The sequence below is a fragment of the Salvelinus namaycush genome, chromosome 14, assembly GCF_016432855.1.
Source record: "Salvelinus namaycush isolate Seneca chromosome 14, SaNama_1.0, whole genome shotgun sequence".
Taxonomy (NCBI): Eukaryota; Metazoa; Chordata; class Actinopteri; order Salmoniformes; family Salmonidae; genus Salvelinus; species Salvelinus namaycush.
This window is the reverse complement of record NC_052320.1, coordinates 24,884,062-24,897,532: the sequence shown is the minus strand read 5'-3', so window position 1 is coordinate 24,897,532 and position 13,471 is coordinate 24,884,062. Positions and strand designations below refer to the sequence as shown.

The 13,471-nt window shown below is 45.1% G+C and overlaps 1 protein-coding gene across 1 annotated transcript in view; it reads right to left on the bottom strand.

The window, feature by feature from the left end:
• Positions 1 to 5,941, bottom strand: part of casz1 (castor zinc finger 1) — a 44,717-nt gene extending 38,776 nt beyond the window's left edge. The window contains exon 1 of the mRNA XM_039007422.1: positions 5,848 to 5,941. Coding sequence (XP_038863350.1) covers positions 5,848 to 5,941 — 94 coding nt within the window. The remainder of the gene's footprint in view (positions 1 to 5,847) is intronic.
• Between the last annotated feature and the right edge of the window lie 7,530 nt (positions 5,942 to 13,471).

Genomic DNA, 13,471 nt, shown 5'->3' with positions numbered 1-13,471 from the left:
GGGCTGCTTAGTTTTAACCCTGACAGGCAAGGGGTAGAAACAGAGTCCATGCTTTCCTTCCAGCCCTCCTAGTAGTTTTAGCAGAAGTAAGCCAGCTAGCCAGCAAACTCTAACCTCCTCTTTTGCTCTTCTCAAATCAAATTTTAAATGCGCCGAATACAACACCTTACTGTGAAATACTTACTTACAAGTCCTTAACCAACAATGCAGATTTTATTTTTTAAGTAAGAAAATATTTTCAAAGAAAATCTAATAAACATTAAATAAACTAAAGTTTAAAAAAAGTTACAATAAAATAACAATAATGAGGCTATATACAGGGGGTACCGGTACCAAGTCAACGTGCGGGGATACAGGTTAGTCGAGGTAATTGAGGTGATATGTACATGTAGGTAGGGGTAAAGTGACTATGCATAGATAATAAACAGCTATTAGCAGCAGTGTAAAATAGTGGGTCAATGCAAATAGTCCGGGTAGCCATTTGATTAACTGTTATGCAGTCTTATGGCTTGGAGGTAAAAGCTGTTAAGGAGCCTTCAGACTTGGTGCTCCGGTCCCGCTTGCCGTGTGGTAGCAGAGAGAGCATTCTATGACTTGGGTAGCTGGAGTCTTTTACAAATTGTAGGACCTTTCTCTGACACCGCCTGGTGTAGAGGTCCTGGTATAGTGGTCCTCTCCTCTGCTCTCAGTAGGCTGCACTGCTGCTGCCTGTGGCTTTGTGTTGTTGGCTGTAATTTTTTTCATTCTGCAGGTGAATTCATAGCCAACATGACAACAAGTATGTTGAAAATACTCTCGTCCACTCAAATATACAGTGCATTCGGAAAGTATCCAGACCCCTTGACTTTTTCCACATTTTGTTATGTTACAGCCTTATTCTAAAATTGATTAAATTTATGTTTTTCCTCATCAATCTACACACAATAACCCACAATGACAAAGAAAAACAGTTTTTTTTTAAATGTTTAGATTTTTTTTTTACATAAGTATTCAGACCCTTTGCTCTGAGACTCGAAATTCAACTCAGGTGCATCAAGTTTCCAATAATCATCCTTGAGATGTTTCTACAACTTGATTGGAGTCCACCTGTGCTAAATAAAATTTATTGGACATGATTTGGAAAGACACACTCCTGTCTATTTAAGGTGCCACAGTTGACAGTGCATGTCAGAGCAAAAACCAAGCCATGAGGTCGAAGCAATTGTCCGTAGAGCTCAGAGACAGGATTGTGTCGAGGCACAGATCTGGGGAAGGGTACCAAAAAATGTCTGCAGCATTGAAGGTCCCCAAGAACACAGTGGCAGAAGTTTGGAACCACCAAGACTCTTCCTAGAGCTGGCCGCCCGGCCAAACTGAGCAATCGGGGCAGAAGGGCCTTGGTAAGGGAGGTGACCAATAACCCGATGGTCACTCTGACAGAGCTACAGAGTTCCTCTGTGGAGATGGGAGAAACTTCCAGAAGGACAACATTCTCTGCAGCACTCTACCAATCAGGCCTTTATGGTAGAGTGGCCAGACGGAAGCCATTCCTCAGTAAAGGGCACATGACAGCCCGCTTGGTGTTTGCCAAAAGGCACCTAAAGGACTCAGACCATGAGAAACAACATCTCTGGAGAGACCTGAAAATAGCTGTGCAGCGACGCTTCCCATCCTATCTGACAGAGCTTGAGAGGACCTGCAGAGAAGAATAGGAGAAACTCCCCAAATACAGGCGTGCCAAGCTTGTAGCGTCATACCCATGAAGACTCGAGGCTGTAATCTCTGCCAAAGGTGCTTCAACAAAGTAAAGGGTCTGAATACTTATGGAATTTTATATTTTAGTTTCTTTTTAATACATTTGCAAAAATTTCTATAAACCCGTTTTTGCTTTGTCATTTTGGGATATTGTGTGTAGATTCATGAGGGGAAAAAAACAATTTAATCAATTTTAAAATAAGGTTGTAATGTACATTTTTGGGGGAAAAAAGGGGTCTGAATGATTTCCGAATGCACTGTACGTTTACCAAAATTGTTTGTTATTGTTTCCGTGGTGAAAATACACGTTGTAAACTGAGAGATACAGTATAATCTCTATTTCTCTAAAGAAGCTCCACTGAACAATAACAGTGACAGAGTGACTGTCCGGGGTAGGAGTGGGTGACATTATTTCACCCAGGCAATCTTTAAAACATGTCCTCGGCTAAAGCAAGTGCAGCTGCCTCCAGCATTCCATATTAAGAGCTGCCTTTTTAGGGCAGAAACTGCACACTGTTACCTTTCACTTGATGAAAAGAGCCACCAAAGTTCACCTTGAGCAGATGTTCCAGGCAAAAAAATCAAGTCCAGATCTTTATCATGTTGTAAATAACTTATATCATGGGCAACGTTTAGACGTTAGTGAATAATATGCTGTCCATCATCTTAATCACTTTTGGAATTTTTTCCTGCCATTTTAAAAAGACCACCAGGGCTAGTTTGGTGCCCAACTCTTCAAAGTTGTCAATGTTTCAATTGACATAAACAAGGAGGAGAAGGCCAAATCTTCTGCAGTGTCATCCACTTTAAGTTGTATTTTTTGTACCAAATACTGAAGCTGTATTTCTCTTTACTCAAAAGTCTGTCACTATCATTATCAATACATTGTACTTTACTGGGAATGCTATTTTTGTTGAGGAAAAAATAAGATATTACTATGGGAGAGGAAACAAAGTTCTATTTCAATTGACTTTGTATAAAAAAATGTGTATATTTACATTTACATTTTAGTCATTTAGCAGACGCTCTTATCCAGAGCGACTTCCAATTAGTTCATTCATCTTAAGATAGTTAGGTGAGACAACCACATATCACAGTCGTAGGAAGTACATTTTCCCTCAATAAAGTATTTATCAGCAAAGTCAGAGCTAGTATAGGCTTCTTCATTTAATCTCGGCCATAAAGCGAAGATCAAGCACAATTATGCGTGAGCCATTGCTGGCATTATGTAAATCACAGACACCGCTTAAAATCATTTTTTCATTTTTTTTCATTAGAAGATACATTGAAGATACTACCTCCCAAATGGCACCAGTTTCCTGGTCAAAAGTAGTGCACTATATAGGGAATAGGGAGCCATTTGGAACACAGCCCTAGTGTGAGTGAGTTTACAGATATTACCTCGCCAGTATACAATGCACCCAGTGCTGCCCACCACACATGCTTTCTCAGTTACTTTATTTACATTGTGGACTTCCTCATTTGAAACAATGACTTGTGGAATTATGTGCAGTCTCGAGCTCGCCGTATATCAGTGGCGCATTACTGTACAATTTTGTGTTAGACAATTGCGGGCCGGGGTGAAAAGGTCACATTTTTAGAGGACAGCAATTTTGAAAAAATCAGCTGGAAAAACTATTAGGAAGTGGAAGACATAAATGTTCGGGTATTTTTTCAGAAACACCCCCTGAAGGAAGATTGAGGTCATTTGGGCGTTGCAGTGGAGGTCATTTTTCTGTTTACTGTGCTCAGTATTTCATGCTTTAACTACCGATTTCCTTTGCATCGCAATCTCCTGCTCCTTGTAGGAAATGACCCCTGCCGAGTTGTTTCTTTCCATTAGTGACTATTTATGTACATTTTCCCCCAACAATATAGAGCTCGACTCCTGGGGTAAACTGCTACTGATTGAGAAGCACAATAGGCTTCACACTAAATCTTCTGAACGTTTTAATTACTAGATATGGTATAAAAAACTACGCGGTTAATACAATACATATGGAAACCTTTATTACAAGACCCAAATATCAACGAGAAGAGATTGGGAATCCAACTGGAAATTAAGAGTCTTTGTGGATTGGAGTGGCCTGGGGACTTTACAGTACAACTTGCTGTTTTCAGTGTAGAGAACGCTTGTCCACACGCAACAGCTTTTGCCACTGCTTACAACAGGGATTGCTATGGTTACACTGGCCTCACGTCGTTTGTGTGCATGACAGCATACAATGAGATAAAATCAGTGGGGACCTACATGAAAGAACAACTTTTTCCTTTGGGGCCAACTCCCCCTTCCCAGGAGTCCAGTAAGCAATCTCAGCCATTAATGAATATCAGGGAGAAAAACAAGACTGGATGCATCGCTCCTCTGTTTTAGAATAGACTGCTAATTGTCAAAGCCACACACCTCGGTCGCACAAAACACTAAGAGCTCAGGAAGACAAATAAGAGTTGAATCGGAGCACTACCAAATGAAACGTATGTTTCCTACTGTTTACTGTAACTGTGACAAGATTTTTTACTGGAAACTGTGCAGGGCTGAGACAGCGGGGCTACGCTGACTGTATAAGGCCAAAACCTGACGAAAAAGTCAAGAAACTATTTTTGAACGCATCCACTTATTTGTACTGGGACAGGGGTTCTTTTTCAAGTCAAGAAGATGTGCATCAAAGCAATTTGTAAGCCCTGTTTCTTCTCAGAACTGGATGACTACATGCAACACAGGGCTCACGTTCAAATCTACTCTCGGCACTGAGCTCTCCGAACCCCGGCGTGTCTTGTTGTGTCTTTTTGATGCCGAGCCCCTCTGTTTACGTGCCAGAATGATATCATGCCCAATCAAGTGGTGTTTCAAATCCTAATAACGCTGTTGGAAGTGCATTATTTGCATGTACGTGCAACGACTGTAAAAAAGGCTGCCAGAGCGCAAGAGAGAGAGAGAGAGGAGACAGAGAGAGAGGAGACAGAGAGAGGGAGCGAGAGAGAGAGAAGATAGAAAGAGAGAGAGAGGATACAGAGAGAGAGAGGAGACAGAGAGAGAGAGAGGGGAGTGAGAGAGAGAGAGAGAGAGAGAGAGAGGGGAGACGGTGAGAGAGAGAGGAGACAGAGAGACAGAGACAGAGATAGGAGACAGAGAGAGAGAGGAGACAGAGAGACAGAGAGAGAGATAGAGGAGACATAGAGAGAGAGGGGAGACAGAGAGACAGGGAGAGAGAGAGAGAGAGAGAGAGAGGAGACAGAGAGAGGAGACAGAGAGGAGACAGAGAGGAGACAGAGAGAGTAAGAGAGGAGACAGAGAGAGAGAGAGGAGACAGAGAGGAGACAGAGAGAGAGAGAGAGAGACAGAGATGGCAGGGTCAAGTCTCTGCCCCTTTCTGCCACACAGACAAGAGGGGTACACATTACACATGGGGAGCAGACCAAAATGTTGGCTTATTTTTTATCTATAGTACTGGAAGACATCTAACTACTATACAGCTAAAATGTTCTATAAAGGGTCAATAGGAAGTCTAGGTAAGAATATGGCTCACTCCAACGATGTATTGTATTGCAAAATAAAGGATTACATGCTGCCTTGTACATTTGTATGGAGGATATACTTAAGAACCAGTCTGAGAAGAGTAGATATGACCTGTAAAACTGGAGCTTATCTCCTTAGGTATAATCAAACATTGGCACAGGAGTTTTGGTAGGTTCCTGCTGGGTTCCAACATCTTGACTGACACAGGGACAAAACCTTGGTAATATTTGAACTTAATTAATCCAAAACTGGCCTGGGAAAAGACTGAACAGCTCGGGATTATTTTTCAATATGTAACCCAGTTTTTTAGCTCCTGGGAAAAAAAGACCAGTTATAACTTTGCAAACCTCAGGCAGATTAATCGACAAGGCCCGAACTCCCGGTGTGTGGCTGAGTGAGCCTTTTGTGTCTCTGTTTCTCCAGGGTGGTGTGGGGAGGGGGTCTGAATGCATTGTGCGATACACACACACACAGTCACAAACACACACGCACCTTAACACAAAAACAATCCACTGGTTTTTATTTTTGCTAATTTACAGCTTTCAGTAAGAGAGCGTTTCCCCCCGCTCTCTCTCTCTCTCTCTCTCCTTTCGCACGGCCGAAGGTGAGCTGCCGCAGCCCAGGGAAGCCAGGCAGAAAGAAGCCACTGATGGACAAACACGCCACAGCACCCAGACCTGGCCCCTGCATCTGGCCCCTCTTTAATTTTTATTACACAAGAATAACAATAAGCAGGTCTGCGACCTCCGCCGCGAGATTTTGCCACAGTTTCCCCAACAGTGCAGTGCTGCCGAAGCTCCAAATTTCCATTTTCTGCATGCATATTTAATTGAGTTTTGTCCCAGTGGTGCGGAAATGATTTGTTTTTTGCTCTCTGTTCACTTGACTCCTCTTCGGAGTCACTAACCCTGATTAAGACGTTCCCGTTAATTTCCCAGCGCACACCTTTTTTTTGTGCATTAATGGTTCTGATCGTCTAATTAAAACTTCTCGGCTCGCCTGCTGATCACCGCTCGTTGTGCCTCTGACCTGAAGTTTTAATTGCCGCATCAGAAGCGATAATAATAATTTCGGAGGTTCTGATGATTAAAAACAATGCCATTGCCAACTATTCAAGAGAGCGGGAGAGAGAGAGGGAGAGAGGGGGGACAGGAGAGAGAGAAGTTTATGTAGGAGGGGATATAGGTGGATGAAGGGGATGTACTGTACCAGAGGGGTTGAGGGGGTGAGGCGGGGATGGGGGATCACAGGGTGATTGCTCTGGGGGAAGAGGAAGAGAGGGGGGAGGGCAGATGGAATTTTCCCAGCATTCTTCTCCTCTGGGGTCCTGGCGTAGAAGAAAAAGGTTGGTTGGGCTGAGCCTTCCCCACCACCTGATATCTGCCACTCACTTATTCAGGCAGTCACTCAGCTAGCCAAGAACGTTACTCACTAGGCAGGTTTGCCAGGCTGTGTTAGAGGGAGTGAGAGAAAATAAAAGATAAAAGGACGCAAAAGAGATGACTTGTATGCACTACTGTCCTCAGCTCATTTTCATAATCCAACAATAGTTAGCCCAGCACAAAACACACTTTTGTTCCAAGAGGCAGATACATGGAAAAACTCCATGAGATTTGTCTCCCTTGTCAAACAAAGCTATGTGTAAACGGAAAACACAAGGTCTGTGCCTCCCAATGGCCTTTCAGGCAGCACTCACTTAGCAAAAAATTACGCAAAACATTGCGATGACCTTAAAAAGGAAAGGTCGTGCACCAGGAAAACTGCCATGAGCACTAATGTGTCACATTGTCACATTCTGTTCTTTTTTAACCACTGGATTCAAATAGATTTTTTTCTTGTTTAGATTCCACTGCAGAATCAATCTTTTACTTCAAAGATACACGACAAGTCAATACAATAACCACCCAGAGTTTACTAAATGCTATTTTAGAGCAAAATGAACAAAGCACAAGCACATACAGTCTCACACACACACACATGCACTCACACATACACACACAGGACAAAGCTCTCCCTCCCGCCCTGTCTCTCGGTCTTCCTCTCTCTCTTTCTCTTTCTGTCGGTACCGCTCTCTCACAAATCTATTTTATTATTAATCAGTTGGTTGCACATCTGCTTGCTTGCTGTCTTTTTTCTATCAATAAAGCACTTATTGCTTTTAGTCTAGGATGTGACCTTGCATGTTGCGTGATGTCTTTTAGGGACTGACCTTGAGGGACCCGTTTGGACTTCACAGCAGCACTACCCCTGGGCTGTTATCACACTGCAGCCCCCCAGCCATGCACCCAATACTCACCCTGTATCGCCAGCCTGCCGCAAACATAAACAAAGACACATACACACGTATGCACGCACACAGAAGCGCACACACACAGAAGCATACACACAGAAGCGCACACACACAGAAGCACACACACAGAAGCACACACACACACGACACACCCTCTCGGGATACAGGACAAGGGATACGGAAAACAATGTATATCTTGAGTGCAAACGGAAGGGGAAAGACGTTGAACTTGGGTGCAATCAGGCAGTAACGTTGCATTTTTGGGAGGACAAATATGCCCTCTGGCTCGATCACAAACGGTAATTACAGACATTTTCTAGAACAAAAAACAGACGAGCCAAACGGTTTATCAGACAAAGAAAATAACGTGGGAGACGTGAGCCATTCTGACAGGCAAGAAGAACCAAAACAGCTAACTTTTTATTCAGTTTGCCGCAGAGGGTGATTCCTCAGCTAGTGGCGTAGCAGACTGACATCTACAGTACCTTTCTAAAATTGCACTTAACATTTGTCCTAGCAGCCGGCACTGTAGTTTCAAATAAAGGCCATTTCTCTGTATTCCAGGTAGCTAGACCACAAATCGGGAGTCTCTAAATAAAAACCAACAACCGAATAAGAAGTCAAAATTAGCGTGGGCGAGGCGACGACTCTGGCTCTCCCTCATGGCGGCAGTGTGTGACGGTCGGCACCACGGCGAGCCGCACTGGGGCCGTGTGTGACGGTCGGCACCACGGCGAGCCGCACTGGGGCAGTGTGTGACGGTCGGCACCACGGCGAGCCGCACTGGGGCAGTGTGTGACGGTCGGCACCACGGCGAGCCGCACTGGGGCAGTGTGTGACGGTCGGCACCACGGCGAGCCGCACTGGGGCCGTGTGTGACGGTCGGCACCACGGCGAGCCGCACTGGGGCAGTGTGTGACGGTCGGCACCACGGCGAGCAGCACTGGGGCAGTGTGTGACGGTCGGCACCACGGCGAGCCGCACTGGGGCAGTGTGTGACGGTCGGCACCACGGCGAGCAGCACTGGGGCAGTGTGTGACGGTCGGCACCACGGCGAGCCGCACTGGGGCAGTGTGTGACGGTCGGCACCACGGCGAGCAGCACTGGGGCAGTGTGTGACGGTCGGCACCACGGCGAGCCGCACTGGGGCAGTGTGGGTGATATGCTGGAAGAAGGGCGCTCGAGCTCGGTGCGCCACTTGAGGGCCCTTGAGCTAATATCTGTACAGATTAACTGCTTGAGTTGTATTTTAGTCACGGGGATCTTTTTTTGCTTTTGTTGCAAAGGCTTGTGGGAAGGGAGAGGGTGAGGGGGAGTGTGTGTGTGTGTGTGTGTGTGTGTGTGTGTGTGTGTGTGTGTGTGTGTGTGTGTGTGTGTGTGTGTGTGTGTGTGTGTGTGCGGAAGCGTGGGGGTTAGTGCAGGCTCTTCTCCACGGCGAGGGCACACGGCTGGAGAGGTCGGGAGAGAGGGAGGCCCCCCAGACAGACTGGTGTCTGTCACTCCAAGTCATTATCTTTGGGGATATATTTAATTTACCGGGTTCCGGCACCACACTGCTGAGTAAGTCAGTCTCATCCCCCTCCCCACCGCTACCACTGCCATCAGGAGGGCCTGTCCTCTAGGGGAAACCCAGCGCAAGCCGCTCCATTAGTTATCAATTAAGAGTGCGGAAATCTCCACTGCGGGTGCACGGACATACGCACGCGCTCACACAAACATACACGCACGCACACAGCACACGCAGATGAGGCCTGGACACCTTCACTCTCTTTCTCTCACACACCCATTGGACAGGAAGTCGGAGAGGAGAGGGCCTTGACGTGTGTGTGTGTGTGTCCGGGTGGCGCTTTTGTCCATGAGGTTAACCTTGATATGAGGCCCTGTCAGGCCAGATAATGTCAATCAATGACAAGGCCTCCAAGATAACCCCCTAATGTGAAACCTAAAAAGCAGGCCTGTTTAGATGTTCAGACATGCCCCCTCTCACACCAGCCATATGAATAACATTACATTGAAATGAGTTGTGGCATTTCTTTAACAAGACTCTTAAGACATTTTGACAGCCTATAAGGCACTTTGCAGCTAAAAAAAAATGAATAAAGGCCCACACCGAGTGAGCACATGACAAAGCTCCTTCGTTGCATATGGCAGCATTTTAATGGCCAGTACCAACTCAGTGTGAGTGTGGGGGGAGGAGAGAAATGGGAGGTGGTCTTTCTCAAGGAAACGTTACAGCTCCCGGGACAGCTTAATTGATTTCCAAGGTTACTTTTCAAATTTGTTTTTCAGATACAAGGGGCCTCGTTTATGTGTGTGTGTGTTCGAGAGAGAGCAAGTCAATGTTTTTCAAGCAATTTCCTCAAATTCGGCCTACTTCGGATTGTTCACATCAGATTTCCTGCCGATCTCCTTGAGACGAGAGACTGTGAGAGAGGGAGGAGGTGACATTAACCAAAAAGCGTACATTTCCAGATAGGATGCCTGCGCTGACAACATTGATCCCTGGCCACCATTAAAGCATTTGCTCTGCTTGACAGATTTTTCCTCTTTTGGATTTTAAGTGCGGCGGAATGAATCACAGGTGCCCCCTAAATGTCATCTAGCACAGGTAGCTAGCTAAATATACGTAAGACCTTTACTGTAGCTTTACTGTAGCCTCTATCTGAAAGGCGAAAGCCGTGTAAAAAGAAAGCCTGCGAAAGGTATTTATCATTTACGCTTTCAGTTAAAAAAAAAGTAAAGATTTTTCCCTTCGCATACAGTGCAGTCAAAGATATTTAGGTAAAGAAAAATAGCCTTCTTTGTAAGATCATGAGTATGATATTTGGTTGAAGGTAATGGATATTCCTGTCATTTAAGCTTGCATGGCCTAAGTCTCTTTTCTGGGCCTCACTAAGGAAACACAAAAGTCTAAGCCGGTAGACCAAACACTGGTGGAAAGTCTCATGGTGGAAATTCCCAATTTGGGGCCTGGGGTGTGGATGCAGAGAGCATATTAAAGAGAGACGGGTCCCCCCGGTGAACTCTGCAGTATGTTGACTCTTATTTACCTCTGACAGCATGGGGCTGAGGTGAGTGTAGTCACAGCTAGGGTTTGTCAGTTGTTAGAAAGACAACGGGGTTCGATAGTATGTGTACTTGCAGTGGACATGAGGATGGTGGTTGTGTGTGTGTATGTGCGTTTCAGTCGGCATAGAGAGAGAGAGAGAGAGAGAGAGAGAGAGAGAGAGAGAGAGAGAGAGAGAGAGAGAGAGAGAGAGAGAGAGAGAGAGAGAGAGTCTGAGGTGGCTGCAGGCCCTTAGACAGCATGGTACTCTCCAATCACACTGCTCCTCTGACTACTGGCTGCAGGTCACATCACAGGCTCTGACACACACACTCTCAAATATGTACAGTGACACTTCTACACACATGAAACGTATACACAGTTCAGCTCAAATGGGAAGAGTAAAAAAATTCAACAACAAAAAATGCTGTATAGTTAAACACAGGTTAAAACTAAACTAGAGGTGGAAGTAAAGGAAGAACTAAATGTTTCTATTTCACCTAAAACAGAAAAGTCATGTCTTTGAGAGTTTTGTTGAAAGAACAATGTGTCTTGGTTGGATTTGAAAGTTGCATTGAAACAAAAAGTGACTGTGAAACCATGAGGCGGGTGTAAAGCTGCTTTACAGAGAAAAAGAGCCTTCTATTTTGGTCCAAGAAACAAAATAGGCTACAAAAGGAAGTGTTGCTAGCTGACTCAAACAAATAATATGCTTTTGATAAAAACCACAACAACTCCTTTTGCATTCTACACCAAAACCCACCTGGTTTCCTGAATTTTCTCAACATCATCTGCTTCTTTCACCAGAAACAACTGACAAAATGTCAAGCATCAAACACATAGGTCTTGAGAAAGGATCGTGTTGCTGGTTATAACGTAATGTTGAATAAATAATTATAGATACAAAACATTTAAAACACCTCAAAACTGAACATTGAAGCTTGCATGTTTGAATGCTATACAGCTGCCCGTTTTACATTTCTGCAGCATTAATATTCCTCTTATTATTATTTTAAAGTGAAAACGGATACTCCGTTGAAGTGCAAATCTGATGAATTACGGTAGCAGATTGCTGTTATTAATTATTAAAGCCTATTTTATAAATATTCAGGTCTGTCATGCATCTAATAATGAACGCTTTAGAGAAGGTTACTTCCCGTGCGCATCCTAACGTGTCAGAAATATCACTTTTAATCACACTCATGTCAGGTGGCAGCGTACAGGTCGGAATTGCAGCCTAGGCCCTCCACTGTGCTCATCCACAGCTTTACGTTACTGTTGCTTCACGCCATTCAGTACCGTAGGTACTGTAGTCGCTCTACCCTGTCTAAAGTGGTGTCGAACTAGTACTTCTAACTTCCTGCAGGATTCTCACCGGCGTCTGTAATTTGAATGGCGAATAATGCATCAACGCCCGCTCTACCTTCTGGACACACCTAGTCCCAGTGCTAGGGGAGCCATATGGTGCCTTGATGCATATTCATAACCTTTCTCAGTGTGTCGGGATGCAGCCAGGCTTTAACAAGTGCCTCGCAAACTTCAAATAGAAGACGAAAAGAAAGAGAAGAAAGAAAAAGCCAACGAAGTCGGCCCGTGCTCCCTTTTCTTCTTTCTTCCCCCCTCTCTGGAAGAGAGGAAGATGAGTATGGGTGCTGATAGCTGATCCCAGCACAGTTGCGTTGTGTGGAAGGAGGGCGAGGACGTACTGGAGCGCTTGGAAAGTGTCTTACAGTGGCAGGGAGAGGCGGGGGTGACAGCCGGGTGGGTAAACTGTGTTGTCAGGTGGGCTTGACAGTCTTACCAGCAGGGTAAATATCAGAGGCACCCTATCTCCACACACACACACACACACACACACACACACACACACACACACACACACACCACACACACACCACACACACACACACACACACACACACACACACACACACACACACACACACACACACACACACACACACACACACACAGAGAGAGAGAGAGAAACACGCTCTGCACGCTCTAAGATTAACACTGTCAGAGCTGCAATACTACCCCATTATTATCTGTGCACAGGGCCCTCTCTGTAAGCTTGCCTCACTGTCCTCTCCCCTGCTCCTCCATGGAGGTAGCAATTACTAAAGCTAACATCTCTGGTGCTCTCCTCTTTTCCTCCTGCACCCCCTCCTCCATTATTTTCCTCCTTCTTGTGCGATACGCACTCGAGTGCCGTGCCAGTCAGTTTACCAGCCAGTGACACAGTTGACGGTGTGCCAGCGATTAAGTGGCATTTCATCAAATTAGTTTGGTACCCAGCTGATGTGTAATAAAGGTACAGTAGGATCCCACAGGTCCACAGACATCAATCCCCGGGGTCTCCGCCAAACTGTGGAGCCGGTAATCATGGCCCGGATTTACCTCACCGCACTGCCTAGGAGCCATTCGCTCAATGCTCCAAAACACAGGCATATCAACTACGGGTCATATTAAATATTATATAATGAACATTTTGATTTGAAACTATTTCAACATTATAGATTATTTCTTAAGTGTTGATATCTAGGCCTATACTTGAATTTATTATTTTCCAAATGTTGTCAAAGTGCAACTGACTCTGTGTGTACCCGGTTAATGTAATCGGTTGAGATGAGAGGAGTGCTGCCTTCTTGGATGGCATTTTCATTACTAACAATGTAAAAAAAAAATCTCCCCTGTTGGAACCCGCGTCTTTATCAAAGGTGATAGCTTGCTTGGGCGCATTTTCTCAAACGTCTTCTTCCCCGAGCGCATATCCCAAGCCGCTCTCCAGCGAGTGTCAGTCATAAGAAAGGAGGAAAGATTTGATGGTGAGATCAAAAAGAGAAGGACAGTGCAGAGGAGAGGAGGAGAGTGAGACAGAAAG